The sequence below is a fragment of the Brachyistius frenatus genome, unplaced genomic scaffold, assembly GCF_029030835.1.
Source record: "Brachyistius frenatus isolate BFR_SWC_R1_liver_20210118 unplaced genomic scaffold, ASM2903083v1 Contig_245, whole genome shotgun sequence".
Taxonomy (NCBI): domain Eukaryota; kingdom Metazoa; phylum Chordata; class Actinopteri; family Embiotocidae; genus Brachyistius; species Brachyistius frenatus.
Window position 1 is genome coordinate 300,001 of NW_027210844.1, and position 19,723 is coordinate 319,723.

General features: G+C 40.4%; 1 protein-coding gene across 2 annotated transcripts in view; it reads left to right on the forward strand.

The window, feature by feature from the left end:
* The window catches only part of gabbr1b (gamma-aminobutyric acid (GABA) B receptor, 1b), a 121,805-nt gene that overhangs the window by 19,159 nt on the left and 82,923 nt on the right, over positions 1-19,723 (forward strand). The window contains exons 2-6 of one of the 2 annotated variants that reach the window (XM_069720677.1): positions 5,016-5,096; positions 16,366-16,430; positions 16,783-16,921; positions 18,617-18,802; positions 19,147-19,164. In XM_069720677.1, the coding sequence (XP_069576778.1) occupies positions 5,016-5,096; positions 16,366-16,430; positions 16,783-16,921; positions 18,617-18,802; positions 19,147-19,164 (489 nt within the window). Of the gene's footprint in view, positions 1-5,015; positions 5,097-16,365; positions 16,431-16,782; positions 16,922-17,706; positions 18,803-19,146; positions 19,165-19,723 lie in introns of those variants that run through there. The other variant, XM_069720678.1, reaches the window with a different exon arrangement.

Below are 19,723 nucleotides of genomic sequence, written 5' to 3' on the forward strand. Positions count from 1 at the left end.
CACTGTTCAGTAGTGTTGTGTGCATGTGTATGCATATAACATATGATAATAACTCTGTCCTCCTTCCCTTCACTGGCTGAGGTTTTACCTTCACTCAGAGAAAAGCTCAGAAACTGTTCTCCTCGCTCTCCGCCAGCCGGTCCAGGTTCCCCTGCAGGAAGCAACTCATTTAGTCATGGACTCACAGTGGGGCTGCATGTTGTTATTGTGCTGCTGCATTTCCTCATCTATTGTTTCAGATGTGATTGAACTGAAAGTCATTCCTCTCGGCTCCACGCCTCCCTGATGATTTCGATTTTATTTTTTTCGATTTTATACACTTTATTAATCCCGGAGGGGAAATGTCTTCACTACAGCAGGGGGGCTCTCAGGGGGGAGATGCTGCAGCAGGCTGCCACTAGCGCGGCGCCAGGTAACCTGACCTGAGGTGCATGTTTTTGGATGATGGGAGGAAGCCGGAGAACCCGGAGAGAACCCACGCAAGCACAGGGAGAACATACAAACTCACACAGAAAGGCCCAGGACCGGATTCGAACCCAGAACCTTTTTTGCTGTGAGGTGACAGTGCTAACCACTGCACCACCGTGCCGATGGCATAAAGGTTTTTTAATGAAAACTGCGGCCCATTTCATTTCCATTATGTTTACTGTAGACGGCAGCAGAAAGCAGGAGCATGTACAATTGAAGAGAACCGCCATCCCCCAGCAGAGCAGCAGAGGGAGGGTCTGCAGTCACTCACTGTTACTGCTGCTGTCTGCATCTCCACCATGTTTGATGTCTCATATTGTCTCTGTACTTGTTCTTCTGGACCTCAGTGCTGCTTTTGATACGATTGATCACACAATTTTATTACAGAGATTAGAAGACGTGACGAGGATTAAAGGAACTGCATCAGACTGGTTCAAATCCTACTTATCAGATAGATTCCAGTTTGTTCATGTCAACAATGAGTCTTTCAGACAAACAAGAGTTAGTTATGGAGTTCCACAAGGCTCAGTGTTAGGCCCAATACTTTTTACTTTCTACATGCTTCCATTAGGAGATGTCATCAGGAAGCACTGCATAAACTTCCATTGTTATGCAGATGACACTCAGCTATATCTTTCTATAAAACCACATGAAACTAATCAGTTAGTAAAACTTGAAGCCTGTCTAAAAGACATAAAGGCCTGGATGACCAAAAACTTCCTGCTTCTAAATTCAGACAAAACAGAAGTTATTGTTCTTGGTCCTAAACACCTCAGAAACTCTTTCTGTAATCACTTAGTTACTCTAGATGATGTTGTCTTGGTCTCCAGCAAAACTGTGAGGAACCTTGGAGTCATATTTGATGATGATTTGTCCTTTAGCCACCATATAAAGCAAATCTCCAGAACTGCCTTCTTTCATCTACTTAATATTAATAAAATCAGGAAAATCCTTCCTCAGCGTGACGCAGAAAAACTCATTCATGCGTTTGTTACTTCTAGGCTAGATTATTATAATTCCTTGTTGTTAGGATGTCCAAATTACTCATTAAAAACCTGCAGTTGATCCAAAATGCTGCAGCAAGAATACTGACGGGATTTAGAGATCATATTTCTCCTGTTTTAGCTTCTCTTCACTGGCTTCCTGTGAAACCAAGAATATAATTTAAAATTCTCTTGATGACTTACAAAGCCCTACATGACCAGGCTCCATCTTATCTCAGAGATCTCATAGAACCATATAATCCTAATAGGTCTAATAGAACCACATCGTCCTGACAGAGATCTTCTCACTCAGTCTGCTTGTGGTTCCCAGAGTTTCCAAAAGTAGAATGGGAGGCAGAGCTTCAGTTTTCAGGCTCCTCCCCTGTGGAACCAGCTCCCAGTTTGTGTTCGAGGGGCAGAAACCCTCTCTAGTTTTAAGATTAGACTCAAAACGTTCCTTTTTGATAAAGTTTATAGTTGGAGCTGCTCAAGTGGACCTGAACCATCCTGCAGTTATCTGTTATAGGCCGAGGCTGCTGGGGACCTCGTTATGCACTGAGCTTCTTTCCTCTCACTTTCACTCTCTATAACTCATATCTCACCATCACATCTCATTAACTCATGCTTTTTCTCTCCCATAGTTTCTTCTGATCGTCTGTAGTCTCCATTCAGTTCCTTCGCTCGTGTAGTTTCTGTTCTTTCTTTTCCAGATGTCCCGTCATGGAGCTGCATGTCTCTGCTCTGTGCTTGTCGTCTCCACCAACAGTTCTTCTCTTGTATCTCTATTCTGTCCTTTTCTCTCTCTGCTCTCCTCTCACTCCAACCGGTCGAGGCAGATGTTCTCCACCTCTGAGTCTGGTTCTGTTGGAGGTTTCTTCCTGTTCAGAGGGAGTTTTTCTTCCCTCTGTTGGAGGTTTTTCTCCCTTAAAGAGGAGTTTTTTTTCTCCTCCTAGCTTTTGTGGGAATTGTTGAATTGTTGGGTTTCTCTGTATAATATTGTAAAGTCTTGCTGTAAGGACTTTAATGTGTTAAGTGCCATGAAATAACCTGTGTTGTGATTTGGCGCTATATAAATAAAGTTGAACTGAATTGAATTGAATAATGAGAACAGGGAATCTGCCTGCTCCTTTATCCTCTGTCTGACTTCACCGCTGGGTCAAACAGTCTCTGACCTGTAAATCTAGTGTGATTGTGGTGCTGTGGGTCACCCTCTGTCAGTGGATGGATTCCCAGTATTCAGATCATTCATGTTGTTTTGCTTGGTCTATATTCTGAGATATAACTGTATAAACTATGACCTTCAACTCCCTGAGCTCTTTTTTTAAACAGGAAAACCTTCATCATCACAGTTACCATCATTAGGACACATGAGTGAAGACAGTTGCAAGAGATACAAAATGGATCCACAGTAAATGACAATTCATCAGCAGTCGCTTTAATAGGTACACCTGCTTATTAATGTCATTATCCAGTGAGCCAATCGTGTGGCAGCAGTGCATCATCCTGCAGACAGTTAATGTTCATATCAAACCTCAGAGGGAGAAGTCATGTGATCTCAGTGATTGTGTCCTGATTGGTGGTGTCTGGTTTGAGTATTTCTGAACCACAGCGCTCTTTAGAGTTCCCTCAGGATGGTGCAAAGAACAAACAGCCAGTGAGCTGCAGGTCTGTGGGGGGAAGCACCTCTATGAGAGAGAGGTCAGAGGTCAGAGGTCAGAGGAGAGTGAACCTGCTGGGAAACAAACTACCTGCATGAATATCAGGCTTAATTAAACCTTGTTTCATTTCACCACATCTGCAGGTTCATTTGAAACTGTTACAGCAGTCTTTAACCAATCAGCATCAACCACCACATGTGTGTCGTTCGCCAGAACCACCTCTGTGGTTGGAGTACGTCCATGTCACCTCCACCAGCCTCTGAATGGTCCAGTCTGAACACAGCAGAGGCTGAAGCAGAGACAATCAGTTGATGCTAACTCAGAAAACTTCTCTATAAGCACGCTGAGCAGAAGAACAACATGTTGGACCACAGCAGCAGAACAGTCCGCTTTGATCAGCCAGAACAAACAGACAGCAGACATGAAGCTCCAAGCAGGTTCAACTGATCAGGATATCTTTCTGTTATCTGGTTTACTGAACCTGACAAACCAGAGAACATCTAAGTGGTCACATCAAGGTAGATAACAACTCGATAAGTAAACCCAGGGTTTCCCAATTGATGAGGGTGTTACATAAAAGGGGCGGAGTTTGCAGCATCTGACCAATCACAAACACTGATAAGTGTTCTGGCAGCACAGCGACATATTTTATAAACTATCATATTGGACAGATATGAGGAAGTTAAACATATAATCCAGCTGCAGCTGCTGAATGGTGGAAGGACAGCTGACAGGAAAATCAGTATGAATGAGAGAGTTAAAAGTCTTTGATATCACTGTCCATCATCAGAGCACAATGACATCTGACTGGAACGACTCTCCAGGAAGTTAATGTGCTGATTAGATGTATTCTCATGTTGTATTCAACCATTTTAGACTTATTTGCTTATATATTTGAATCTGTTATCTTAACCTGATCCAGAGCAGGTTAGCTCTGCAGCATCAGTTACCATGGTGATGTATCCCAGTAAGAAGTAAACCAGCTTGCCTCACCAGTTTCAAGACATGCACTGAGCAGATTCCTAGAAACCTCTCTAACTGGTAAATGTAGATTTTGTAGGAAAGTATTCTTCCCATATTGTACCTCTATATCAGATTTATGTCCGATAGTTTGACAGTGAAGAGTCTGCGTCAAATAGTTTCCATAAATTTGATAGATTAGTTTCCCCATTATTAATTAAATCATATTGACCTATTACATAATAAATCATAATGGAATTGCTTATGGAGCTTTCCAAATTATAATTAATAAACAGATTACACTGAGGCTCCTTAAATATGTTCTTGACATTTTACAATTGATAAGTATTGTATTTGCTTCTTTCCCCCAAAGACTTCTGTTTTATATTTTATTAATATTACACAGAACCTTTTTTAAAATGTTGTATTTAGTAGTTGTTTTTTTGCCCTGAGTCGTGCCTGCAGGTCTTCCTGCATGTATCAACAATAAAGTGGTTGAGTACAGTCTCCACACATTCCTGCATCAGAGCCTCACTGTAACTTCACAGGTAGCCTGTAGTGTGACTGCTCAGGTTCGTCTGACATCATCAGACACTTGGACTGATCCCTGAAAACATCTGGAGTCAGTCAGCACATTAATTATATGAAATCTGCATCAGAACGCACACAGGAAGTCAGTATTCAGCTTTTTAATGAACAAAAGACTCTGTCCACATCTTAAATACGTGAAAACATCAGTCCTGACAAACCAAATATGATCTCTGGCAGCTGATTTTTAGCTTGACATGTAGCATCCACAACACAACCAATTAATATCTTGGCCTTATATTGACACGTTAATGATTTCTTCACGTATGTTTTTGACATGTTTGTTGTTTCTTTGGATCAGTCTCCTCTCTGTCAGCCTCCTGTTTGAACGTCTCTCCCTCTGTCTTGTGTTTTTCAGGTCGAGGAATGCTGCTGTCCTTTCTTCTCTTCTTCTCGGCCTCGTCGCCACTCAGCGTGTCTGCATACAACACATCAGCAGGTAATGACTGTCGAACACAGGAGCTGCTCTCTGACACGCTGCCTGCAGTCCTCTGCTGAAGCAGACCAGTGTGTCCGTCTTCTGTCCGTCCTCTGTTTTGTTACTGAATGTGACGTGTTGATTCGTGGAGGTCTTCTGATGCATTTTAATGGGCGATAAGAAATTATTAACACTTTAGAAATTAAATGTCAATTCATTAATCAAGTGTTCAAATAAAAAAAGTGGTTTGTACAAGAGGGTCAATAAGTACATGTACATCATCATCATCATCATCATCATCATCATCATCATCATCAGTGATCACAGCTGTGTTGCTGCCACAGCACACCATAACAACACTGGATGAGGAAGATCCAATCATCTCTAAACTACAACAGACAGCTAATAAAAACAAAGTTGTCATTAACATTGAAGGTGCATTGATCGATTCACCACGTTAAATAATTTGAGGAACATGCAGGAAAACATTCCAACTGGTCACCTTTGACTGGCGGCACAGTGAGTGATATCACTGTTTTCTTCTGACTTTACATTAACAAGCAACACAAAGAGGACATGTTGTGTCACAGGACATGAGACAACTGATCACGTTGTTGAGTCTGCGGAGCAGGAATCACTGACACAGGTCCAAACAGCTTCATCTAACCCTCAATGTTTTCACTTTATTATCCACATTTTGACTTTATTTTATTCTCTACACTTTGACTTAATTCTTGACATTTCCACTTTATTGTCTGTATGTAAAATAAAATTAAAAAAATTCTTCCTCCTCTACTTTAGTTTCATAGTCCTTTAAAGTGTGTCGTTTCATTTCTGTATCTTGCTCCACACCAGAGCTCATAACTTCAGTCCTTGTCCAATGTGTGTTGGATCCACAGGGGGACGAGTCACCTGCTGCTTCACTTCACACTGCAGACTCTCCCACTCATCAGAGAGCATCACTCATGTGACACTGGGGTTCAGGAAGTTCAGGAGTTGAGAGTGAATCAAACCTTATTTACCTTGAAGGACCTCTGACTGTTGTGGTGAGATGGTGGTTCTGGGAGGGGGCAGTTGTTCTGGTAATACGACCTGTTCCTGGTGTTTTTGAACGGTCCTGTGCAGGTACCAGCAGTGACCCACTAAGCAGATGTTTCTGGGTATGTGTGTGTTCAGTCTCCTTTATATCAGTCAGCTTCTGAGCATCAAACTGCTGCACAGCTTCGGAGTGTGAGAGACAAGGATCATCTCCCCCCTCCATCACGGTGGCTTGTCAGCCAGGCCACGCCCCCTTATCTACCAACCAATGAAAGCACTGATGAGTATCTGCTGCAGCCTCAGGGTGCTTATTGTGGTGCTCTGACACTGATGCTCAGACAGTTGTCAGATATACAGACATGAACCTGCCGTCACATCAGTGAGCTGTCGTTTCCTCTTTGTGCGGAGCAGCCGGGTGGTGTGTGTGTGTGTGTGTGTGTGTGTGTGTGTGTGTGTGTGTGTGTGTGTGTGTGTGTGTGTGTGTGTGTGTGTGTGTGTGTGTGTGTGTGTGTGTGTGGTGGGGTGTTTTGTATGGGAGTTACATCTCCTGGTCTTTCCTGTTCTGTCGTGAGGATGCAGTGAATCTTCAGTGAGGTTGTACACTGAGGGTGGACCTGTCTGAGACGGATTCTCCCCGGGGAACACACACACACACTCCTCCTCGTCCTCCTGCTTCTCCTCCTCCTCTTCCTCTTCCTCCTCCTCCTCCTCCTCCTCCCACACTAAGCTGTTTTAAGACATGTTATCGGTGCTTCTCTGATTGATCTTTTTCTTTCTCAATCCATTTATTTATGTTTGTTAACATAATCAATAACTAGTCATTTAGTCATAATAAGTCTTTGTTTCACGTTCTCTGTATCAGTCACAACGTTGGGCTTCAGGTATTCCTGATGGATATCAGATTTTTATTTGTATTTATTCTAGGAAAGCGTTTGCATTGTGAAACATGAGGGCTGCGTCCCCATCGGGGTGATAAAAGCTTTCTGTCTTCCTATACTTTGGATATTGTCGCCGGTGTAACGGTCCAGCTGTCCCCCAAAGCGTCTCCACCACGCCGAGAGTGCTGGGCCTTGACAGAAGACGATCCCTGGGGTCTACTTTTCTCCCTTCCTAAACCTCAGAGGGCACACGGTAGATAGTTGAGATTTCCCTTTATGTACCCGGTTCCTGAATATGTCAGCAGTGGACCTCACTGCTCAGTGTCAGCCCTGTAATCAGTCACCCAAACATTGTGTAAACTCCCAGCCTGGTCCCTGGAGGGCCCCACAGGAGGGCGGGTGGGTCCGAACATCCAGAATGATTCCATCTGGACCTAACTGGCATTTAACCATGGAGCCACCGTAATGGAGGCGGACTCACCTGTCTGTGGTGAAGACCAGTCCTGGCTGAGAAACGGTTTGAAGGCCAAGTGTGTGAGAAGTCCTTGTCATTCGGCTGATCCTTCCTCTCAGCTGAAGAGGAAGATGATAAATCCTCATAATCTCTTTTTTCGTGGACCAAGACAGCCCACACTTCTTTTTGTTCTGGGGGAGGTCCGTGCCACTCATCAGGATGTCAGATTAGTGTAATTCACCTTCTCCAGACTCGTCGTGGGTAACGTTTATGCTTGCCTGGTTTCGTAACAAAATATTGAAATCTTTCTGGAATAAGTCGGACCAATTTGCTTCCATAGGGTGTCCACAGGACGAGGGCTTTAACTCGAACAGGAGTGAGATGGTCTTTGTCATCGTAGGCACAGTGAGCTGGAGTCTGTGTTGTCAGGTCGTCGGTCTCCCACACCTGCCAGAGATCAGGAGTCGTCATGCAGTTAAGACGACTCAGGCCTGTAATCTCTCTCCGCACCAGAGGACTCGTTATTCTGCCACAAGTCCAGCAGAAGGAGAGACGGTTGTTTTTGGGTGTCGTGCTGCGTGGCACCAGTTTGCTGTCGATGCACTCGATCAGCACCTGCAGCTGTGAAGGACATGAAGCCTAAAACGCTTCATAATTGTGATTCAGCAGGTTTCACTTTTACTCATGCAAAAGCACCATATGTTGAATTTCCCTCGAAGGGCCTTGATTTTCGTTGGATTCGTTATAGATCAGAAAAGACTTCTCTTCTCTTCTCCATGGGGAGTCATCCTTCAACCGGAGCTCTGAGGAGGGTATTTGCCTGTTCACCCTGATCTTTTTTACCCTGAGTCCTTATGACCAGTGTACCGTCTCCGTCCTCAGACCCTCTGGACACACTAACCAGCAGTATTTCCAGAAGACGGACATGGAGCGCTCCTGTCACAGCCTGACTCCGGTGGTGAGTGTCTGTCAGCAGCCTCAGAGCTGCGTGTCCTCCTTCCCTCACGGCCACAGCTCATGCTCCCCTGCTGCTTGACATACTTCTACCTCGTGGGCGGAGGCCAGATCGGTGCAGGGTCGGCAGAGGACCGTTTTGAGGTGGTATTCTGTCAGGGCCCGGCGCTATTATCTCTGTCTTTAGTCCCCTAAAGGTCAGTTCAGAGGCTGAGTTGGAGTACCGGTGGCTGGTCGAGTCAGACCGATGGTGACCGGTAACACAGCTTCTCCTCATCAGCACTCCACCAAGCACAGATCTTCCTTTATTAATCTCCGTCGGTGCCCTGCAGCCGCGGCCTGTCTCTTATTTGGATTCAGAATAATTTCTTCAAAATCCTCCAAATCCTCCAGTAAAGCTGCTCCGCACGTCCGTATGATCCACGACCAGAACACAACCAGATCTGAGCTCTGTTCCCTGTGTGTGTGTGTATTTGGTGTATGTGTGTATATGGTGTGTATTTGGTGTGTATTTGGTGTGTATATGGCGTGTATATGGCGTGAATATGGCGTGTATATGGTGTGTATATGGCGTGAATATGGCGTGTATATGGTGTGTATATGGCGTGTATATGGCGTGTATATGGCGTGAATATGGTGTGTATATGGTGTGTATATGGTGTGAATATGGTGTGTATATGGTGTGTATATGCTATGTATTTGGTGTGTATATGGCGTGAATATGGTGTGTATTTGGCATGTATATGGTGTGTGTATATGGCGTGTATTTGGTGTGTATATGGTGTGTATATGGTGTGAATATGGTGTGTATATGGTGTGTATATGCTATGTATTTGGTGTGTATATGGCGTGAATATGGTGTGTATTTGGCATGTATATGGTGTGTGTATATGGCGTGTATTTGGTGTGTATATGGTGTGTATATGGTGTGTATATGCCGTGTATTTGGTGTGTATATGCCGTGTATTTGGTGTGTATATGGTGTGTATATGGTGTGAATATGGTGTGTATATGGTGTGTATATGGTGTGAATATGGTGTGAATATGGTGTGTATATGGTGTGTATATGGTGTGTATATGGTGTGTATATGGTGTGAATATGGTGTGAATATGGTGTGTATATGGTGTGTATATGGTGTGAATATGCCGTGTATTTGGTGTGTATATGGTGTGTATATGCCGTGTATTTGGTGTGTATATGGTGTGTATATGGTGTGAATATGGTGTGTATATGGTGTGTATATGTTGTGTATATGGCGTGAATTTGGTGTGTATATAGCGTGAATATGGTGTGAATATGGAGTGTATTTGGTGTGAATATGGCGTGTATTTGGTGTGAATATGACGTGTATTTGGTGTGAATATGGTGTGTATTTGGTGTGTATATGTTGTGTATATGGCGTGAATTTGGTGTGTATATAGTGTGAATATGGTGTGAATATGGAGTGTATTTGGTGTGAATATGGTGTGTATTTGGTGTGAATTTGGTGTGCATATAGCGTGAATATGGTGTGAATATGGAGTGTATTTGGTGTGAATATGGTGTGTATATGGCGTGAATTTGGTGTGTGTATATAGCGTGAATTTGGTGTGAATATGGAGTGTATTTGGTGTGAATATGGTGTGTATTTGGTGTGAATATGGTGTGTATTTGGTGTGTATATGGCGTGAATATGGTGTGTATTTGGTGTGAATTTGGTGTGTATATAGTGTGAATATGGTGTGAATATGGAGTGTATTTGGTGTGTATATGTTGTGTATATGGCGTGAATTTGGTGTGTATATAGCGTGAATTTGGTGTGAATATGGAGTGTATTTGGTGTGAATATGGTGTGTATATAGCGTGAATATGGTGTGAATATGGAGTGTATTTGGTGTGAATATGGTGTGTATTTGGTGTGAATATGGTGTGTATTTAGTGTGTATATGGCGTGTATTTGGTGTGTATTTGGTGTGTATTTGGCATGTATTTGGTGTGTATTTGGTGTGAATATGGTGTGTATTTGGTGTGAATATGGTGTGTATTTAGTGTGTATATGGCGTGAATATGGTGTGTATTTGGTGTGTATTTGGTGTGTATTTGGTGTGTATTTGGCATGTATTTGGTGTGTATTTGGTGTGTATTTGGCATGTATTTGGTGTGTATTTGGCGTGAATATGGTTTGTATTTGGTGTGTATTTGGTGTGTATTTGGCATGTATTTGGCATGTATTTGGTGTGTATTTGGTGTGTATATGGCGTGAATATGGTTTGTATTTGGTGTGTATTTGGTGTGTATTTGGCATGTATTTGCTGTGCTTGAAGAAGGGCCCTGCAGCTGCCTTTCTCTTTAGATTGTTTGGGATTCATTGGCAACATTCCAGATTCCCTGACAACATCCTCCTATTTTCTCACGAGGTCGACACCACCTGATTATATTCCAGAGGTCCATAACGTGGACATATTGGGCTCATTCTCCCTACCCTCATCTCCTGCTCGCTGTCTAAGTGCTGCGGACCTCAATATTAGCTGGATTTGATAAAAACAGGGCATGAAGGAGGTGATTACATGAACTCTGTCCGCTGTGGCGAGGCTAATTCTTATATGCATGGCCTCTATTTTGATCGGGTACATAAGACCCACTGTGTGACTCTAATTACACCATCACTGGCCTCGCAGGACTGTGTATGAATCTGTATGCGGCTGTAGTCGGGCGGTGTGCCGCTCTTTCCTCTCTGTCCCCTGCAGCCCTTCTTTCATTGATAGTTCCCCAGGCGGTGCTGAATGGAGCTGCGTCAGGCAGCGGAGGGTTTTCTCTGTTTAAGTTGGGGGTGAGTTCCAGTTGGGGCGGAACAGATCGAGTTTCTGGGTCTCCCTCCGATTCAGTGTGGTCATCTGGAAACGAATGAGTTTCATCAGCCGTCGCTGCTTCACAAGCCTCAAGGTCTTATGTGGATTTGAAGCAGGTTTTTCTCTGCTCTACTCGCTGTCCTTCACGGTTTGGATTGCCAAACTCTGATCCGCTGCACAAATGATATATGATACTCTTCCGTATAACATATATTAAGTAGAGGAACCTCGTCGGAGGTATCCCGCCTTTCTTTTTCCAGTCGAGGAGTAGAGGAGACTTCAAATCTTTTACTTAGAACACTAAATGATCAACATGACATGACTCCACATGATTACTATTAAAACTACAAGTAAAGCACCTGAAATGACTTAAAAGGAAAGTTAATAACTAGACCCGATCACACCAAGACTTTATTTTGGCCATTAAGAACAATTTAATGAGATTAAATGTCGGCCTCATTACATGAAAATTACAAGTAGAAATGTGTAAGAATAAACATGAGAGAATACAAGTAATCTTAAAGGGAAGTATATCAAAGTTACTTAACTCAATAAACGATTATCATTAAAAATGCTAAATACATCAACAGGTAAATGTATACATAAATGGTACTGGATGGGTGTAAGGATGAATAAATCAACAAATGTGGACAAGATAAAGTAAAGTCAGACATTTTGGTCAGCAGAGGAACAACGAGTAATGAACACTTTAAATCAAGATGACCCTCTGATGGACAGAAAGGGAAAAGTAGGAACCAGCTGGATGCTCCTGTTACAAGATGATGTGAGAGCTGGGAGTTTACTTCCTGATTCTCTTGCCTCCATCATTAACAGCATGTATGAGGGGTTTGAGGGATGCTATGAACCAACAGGACATCGATGTGGGTGGCGCAGTGGTTAGCATTGTCACCTCACAGCAAAAAGGTTCCGGGTTCGAATCCAGTCCTGGGCCTTTCTGTGCGGAGTTTGCATGTTCCCCTTGCGTGGGTTCTCTCTGGGTGCTCCGGCTTCCTCCCAACATCCCAAAACATGCACCTCAGGTTAATTGGTGGTTCTAGAAATTGACCTTAGGTGTGAATGGTCTTTGTTTCCGTCAGTCTCTTTGTGGCCCCGGGAGGGAGGCTGTAGCTCAGTTGGTAGACTGGGTTGCACACCAATCAGAAGGTTGGTGGTTCAATCCCCAGCTCCTCCTGCCCGCATGCCCAAGCGTCCCTGAGCAAGACACTGAACCCCAAATTGCTCCCAATGGTGTACCATCGGTATGTTGTAAGTTGCTTTGGTTAAAGGTGTCAGCTCAATCAAATGTAATGTAATCTAAGTAGCTTCTGTTTGCATCCATGAATGTGTTGTGATGAATCTGCTGTAAAAATGACCTGCAGCAGGACAAACTCTGTCTCTGCTTGTTCTCTGCAGCACAAACCATTAAATTCAACAGACAGGCTGAGCATGTACATGTGTGTCCTCCTCCACGGAGGCCCCAGTTGGCTCCATTCACTCCATTTCCATCCGGCTGAAAGCACAACGTCTCCGTGTGAAACTCACTCAGCTGACCAATAGGATCTGCTGGCAGCAACAAACAAAGCTCATACGGATGCAGTGGAGACAGAAATCACTGATGAGGTGATGAAGGTGTGTTCTGCTGGAAACCTCCATCATGGACTGAAACCGTTACACGAGGCTCCATCTAGTGGTTGGCTCCTGAAACACTCACAAACATGGATTAAACACAATATCAGCTTCTTAAAAGTCTTCCTGAAACCTGCAGATTGTTCTTCTGTCATGTGGCTCTTTACGGTCATTACTGCTGTCTGAGGATCCATCTGGATGTAAAGTTTACAGACTCATGATGTCAAAGCAACACCTTTCTTTTGACTGATTTTTTCATTGTAAATTTTAAGCGTTCCAACATCTGATCAATAATCTAACATCTGATCAATATTCTAACACCTGATCAATGTTGTAACATCTCATCAATAATCTAACAACTGATCAATGTTCTAACATCTGATCAGGATTCTAACATCTGATTAATAATCTAACAGCTGATCAATGTTGTAACATCTGATCAATAATCTAACAATTGATCAATGTTCTAACAGTTGATCAATAATCTAACAATTGATCAATGTTCTAACAGTTGATCAATAATCTAACAATTGATTAATGTTCTAACAGTTGATCAATAATCTAACATCTTATCAATGTTGTAACAGATGATCAATGTTGTAACATCTGATCAATAATCTAACAACATCTGATCAATGTTCTAACAGCTGATCAATAATCTAACAACTGATCAATGTCCTAACAGTTGATCAATAATCTAACATCTGATCAATAATCTAACATCTGATCAATGTTCTAACAGTTGATCAATGTTCTAACAGTTGATCAATCATCTAACAACTGATCAATGTTCTAACAGTTGATCAATAATCTAACATCTGATCAATGTTGTAACAGCTGATCAATGTTGTAACATCTCATCAATAATCTAACAACTGATCAATGTTCTAACATCTGATCAGGATTCTAACATCTGATTAATAATCTAACAGCTGATCAATGTTGTAACATCTGATCAATAATCTAACAATTGATCAATGTTCTAACAGTTGATCAATAATCTAACAATTGATTAATGTTCTAACAGTTGATCAATAATCTAACATCTTATCAATGTTGTAACAGATGATCAATGTTGTAACATCTGATCAATAATCTAACAACATCTGATCAATGTTCTAACAGCTGATCAATAATCTAACAACTGATCAATGTCCTAACAGTTGATCAATAATCTAACATCTGATCAATAATCTAACATCTGATCAATGTTCTAACAGTTGATCAATGTTCTAACAGTTGATCAATCATCTAACAACTGATCAATGTTCTAACAGTTGATCAATAATCTAACATCTGATCAATGTTGTAACAGCTGATCAATGTTGTAACATCTGATCAATAATCTAACATCTGATTAATGTTCTAACAGCTGATCAATAATCTAACATCTGATTAATGTTCTAACAGCTGATCAATAATCTAACATCTGATCAATGTAGTAACATCTGATCAATAATCTAAAATCTGATCAATAATTTAACAGCTGATCAATGTTCTAACAGCTGATCAATGTTCTAACAGTTGATCAATAATCTAACATCTGATCAGACTTATGAGTTGATCAGATCACCTGCTTCAGTGGGAGGAGTTAACCTGATCAATAACAGGTTGATTGATCACCTAGAAATGGTTCAGAATCATGTTTACATGTTATTGAATGTTTCTAAATGATGTTTGATGGAGAGATGATTGAGTGAAATATCGACCAGTGTTCAGAATGATTTTCATTCAAATGTGTTATTGTCTTGATATATTGATACATATTGATATATATTGATATATTCTGATATATTTTGATATATATTGATATACAGCGGGTAAAATAAGTATTGAACATGTCACAATTTTTCTATATATCAATATATATTAGAATATATCAATATAATGTATATTGATATATTCTGATATATATTGACATATATTGATATATTCTGATATATATTGATACATATTGATATATTCTGATATATATTGACATATTCTGATATATATTGATATATTCGGATATATATATTGATATATATTGATATATTCTGAAATATATTGATATATTCTGAAATATATTAATATATATTGATATATTCTGATATATATTGATACATATTGATATATTCTGACATACATTGATACATTCTGATACATATTCTGATATATATTGATATATTCTGATACATATTGATATATTCTGATATATATTGATATATTCTGAAATATATTAATATATATTGATATATTCCGATATATATTGATACATATTGATATATTCTGACATACACTGATATATTCTGATATATATTGATATATTCTGATATATATTGATATATTCTGAAATATATTAATATATATTGATATATTCCGATATATATTGATATATATTGATATATTCTGAAATATATTAATATATATTGATATATTCCGATATATATTGATACATATTGATATATTCTGACATACACTGATATATTCTGATATATATTGATATATTCTGAAATATATTAATATATATTGATATATTCCGATATATATTGATACATATTGATATATTCTGACATACACTGATATATTCTGATACATATTGATATATTCTGATATATATTGATATATTCTGATATATTGATATATTCTGAAATATACTGACATATTCTGAAATATATTAATATATATTGATATATTCTGATATATATTGATACATATTGATATATTCTGACATACATTGATATATTCTGATACATATTGATATATTCTGATATATATTGATATATATAGATACATATTGATATATTCTGACATATATTGATATATTATGATACATATTAATATATATTGATATATTCTGATTGATATATTCTCATATATATTGATATATTCTCATATATAATGATACATATTGATATATTCTGATATATATTGATACATATTGATATATTCTGATATATATTGATATATATTGATTTTTATTGATATATTCTGATGTATATTGATATATTCTGATACATATTGATATATTCTGATATATATTGATACATTCTGATATATATTGATATATTCTGATATTGATATATAATGATATATTCAGATATATATTGATACATTCTGATATATATTGATACATTCTGATATTGACCTATAATGGTATATTTGGATATATATTGATACATTCTGATATATATTGATACATTCTGATATATATTGATATATTCGGATATTGATATATATTGATATATAATGATATATTCGGATATGTATTGATATATTCTGATATATATTGATATATAATGATATATTCTGATATATATTGATATATTCTGATATATTGATATATTCTGATATATTCTGATATATATTGATATATTCTGATATAAGCTCTCCATTGTCATCGACAGCTGTGGATGTTTCTAACTTGAACTGTAAAAGTATTATTGTTCACACAGATTTTGGTTGTTTGATAAAACAGCTGATGTCATTCAGCTCTGATGACTTGGCTTCAGTCTTCTTGTCTTTGTTTCAGGTTGTGTGATCATCCGACCCCCCCGAGATGGAGGGATACGGTACCGAGGCCTGACCCAGGAGCAGGTGAGGAGATTCCTGCCCTCAGGATGGTCACATGGTGGATCCTCACTCTGCTGCTCTCTAACAAGATCAACACATCAGACATATTACTTCTAAATGCTTCATATTAAGGATTGTTTAGTGTTTGTCAGTTCCTGCTGATGTTTCACAATATAATCCTCCCAGTAAAGAGCGGTGGTGCCCCTGGATCTGTTGGAAGGCTTATAATGTGAAACATCTGCACAGGAAGTGTTGGCAACATTTTAATAAAGCAACAGCAGATGAGCAGCAAATTAAAAATGCCCTTCTATCTGTTTGTTAAATACAGATCACCATATTTATGTTGTGATATACAATATGGACTCTGTGTGTGTAGATCCGCAGTGTGCAGGTGCTCCCGGTGGACTATGAGATTGAGTACATCTGCCGGGGCAGCAGGGTGATCGTGGGACCTAAAGTCAGGAAATGTTTGCCCAACGGCACGTGGACGGATTTGAACCAGCGCAGCAGATGCTGTGAGTTTAACCTCCCTCCACTCTGTCATCCATCCCACATCTAATCACCTCCCACCTGAGACGGCGGGAGGACAGAGATGTCCTCATGTGGTGAAAAGCAGCTACCAGAGTGAGACGAACACAGGAAGTAAAATGTCCTCACGTCAGAGCGGATTAAAAATAGGTATTTCTGGATTCAAAACTGATATTTCTGGATTAAAAACAGGTATTTGTGGATTAAAACAGATATTTCTGGATTAAAAACAGTTAGTTTTGGATTAAAAACAGGTATTTGTGGATTAAAAACAGATATTTCTGGATTAAAAACGGTTAGTTTTGGATTAAAAACAGGTATTTGTGGATTAAAAACAGATATTTGTGGATTAAAAACAGGTATTTGTGGATTAAAAACAGATATTACTGGATTAAAAACAGTTAGTTTTGGATTAAAAACAGGTATTTGTGGATTAAAAACACATTTCTGGATTAAAAACATAGTTTTGGATTAAAAACAGGTAGTTTTGGATTAAAAACAGGTATTTCTGGATTAAAAACAGATATTTCTGGATAAACTCACTAAAGTGTGACAGCATCAGTAACAGCTCTCGGTCCAGATCTCGGTGAGTGTCCTGGTTGTGACCCGTCATCCGTTCCTCTCCGTCGCAGTTGGGAGGATGCAAATTTATCCTCAAATCAAAACAAAACAAAAATCCTAAAAAGGAAAAAACTTCAGACATGTGAGGGGAAACAAAAGAGCCGCCTGGCCGGTGATACTTCCTGTGTTTGATGTATGTTCCTGTTTCCAGAGGATGAAGGATGATCAGGAGGAAGTCTGTAGATGTACACCTGACAGGGAGGTAACGTATGAAGCAGGTGAGGTGTGTGTGGTTGAACATGGTGGACATGCAGCCTTCACTCTGAAACAGCCCGAAGGGCCTCACAACGCCACTCAGTCTGTTCAATCACTCTGAACTGAATCCCAAAGACAACCGGCAACACAAACAGCTGATGATGAAGGCTCAACGACACGATGACAGACGCTCCTGTTGGCCTGAAACTGGAGCAAAGAACCAGTTCATCAGTCAACACCCAGTTAACTAGGAAAATATCCAACTTTATATCAAGTATGTATCATATGGCAAAACCTTGTATTTGCTTTCCTCTGAAGTGCAGAGCTGAGGTCAGGACATGTTAGCCTACCTTAACATTAGGACATGTCTCCAGCTGACCTCAGACCTGCAGCTCTGCTCTCACCATCTCACCTCACAGGGTTTTACTACCACATTGAAAGATTCCTTTGATATTTAAGCCTAAAATTGTTCTGTATTTGACAGTTATTGAATAAATTGGATAGAAAATGCAGATAGTTTAATTTCAGATTGTGATGGAGGTGAACACATAACAGTGTTCTTGTGCTTCCTCCTTCATCATCACACGTCACATGTTACTTGTATCAGCTGACATATGATCCTGCCTCATTCCTGTTGTGTTTTCAGCGTGTTGTACGTCTCACCACCGTGTGTCCTCTCTATCTGACCTGCTGTCTCACACACTGACTCCCTCCTCTTTGGTGTCAACACCAGTTTTTTCGCTCACTGCACTTTTCAAGTTGTTTTGAAGTCGTTATGTGTTGAGTTTGAACGTCTAATGTTGCTCCCCCGTGTCACATACAATCACAGCATCACATGTGAAGCCTCCTCTGCTCCTCTGTCATAGTGCTGCTGTGTCCTCGGATGTGGACGTCCCTGGAGAACGGCAGGGTGTCCCCGTGGCCCCCGGGATCCCCTGTGGAGGGGACGGTGCTGCACTACAGCTGTCTGCCTGGCTTCATCCTCATGGGCCGAAACTCAACTCACTGCAACAAGATGGGAAAGTGGGACAGCCCCAAACCAGTGTGTCACTGTGAGTCCCTCCTCTTCCTCTGCATTATGAAGTCACAGCTCTGTTCTCGTAGTTGAAGGTAAATGAACCGTATTTAGTGTGAAGGCAGAAAACCTCCCGTCCTGAATGGATTTCATTTGACTGTTTTCTATATTTTAGAGCAGCGTTGTTTACATGGTTGTTATCTCGTGTGTTTGAGCATTAAAGCCTCCATGTACTGTACACGCATGTTCAAATGGTCCCTCAGCACACTGAAGCAGCCAGTTTTATTCACACTTTGGCTCTTATTATTCTCACACATCCCGATGATGAGCTGATGAGTCTTTAACTCACACTGTTTCATTTCCTCTGTTCTGCTGCTGAAGATGATCGCAACTACAAAGGTAAGAAGTTCCTCTTAACGTTTACTGCAAGACTTTCTGAAGTCAAGTGAAGAGCTCTGAAACACAAAGAATGATGCTGAAATATATTTATAAACTCCTTCAGTTTTACACCTGCAGTAATATGAGGTCTCTGACTGTGAGTGGAGAAGCTGCAGGTTTGAGTCTCTGCTGTGAACACTGTGAGCAGCAGAGTGTGTGACGCGCCCTTTGATGACTGATGTTGTGATCAGAGCTTATAAGAATAAAACTGAAATGAAACTGAGCTACAGTGATGGTCTGCAGTGAAAACCATTGTCTTCTTTAACGTCGTGAAGGTTGAGGAGCAGGTCTTATGAATGAAGGGTTGCTGGTTCTATTCCTTGGACCAGTGAGAACCGTCCAGCATGGCAGGATGTGTCTCTGAGCAAAGCATCTACCTGCTGTCTGATCTCTGGGCGATGTGTTAAAAGCAGAAGTCAGATTCCCGTGTGTGAAAAACATGAATGTAACATGTTGGCCAATCAAATGATTTTTCTTCTGAGGTCATAAAGAGGTTCTGATGTTCTGCTCATCAGCAACA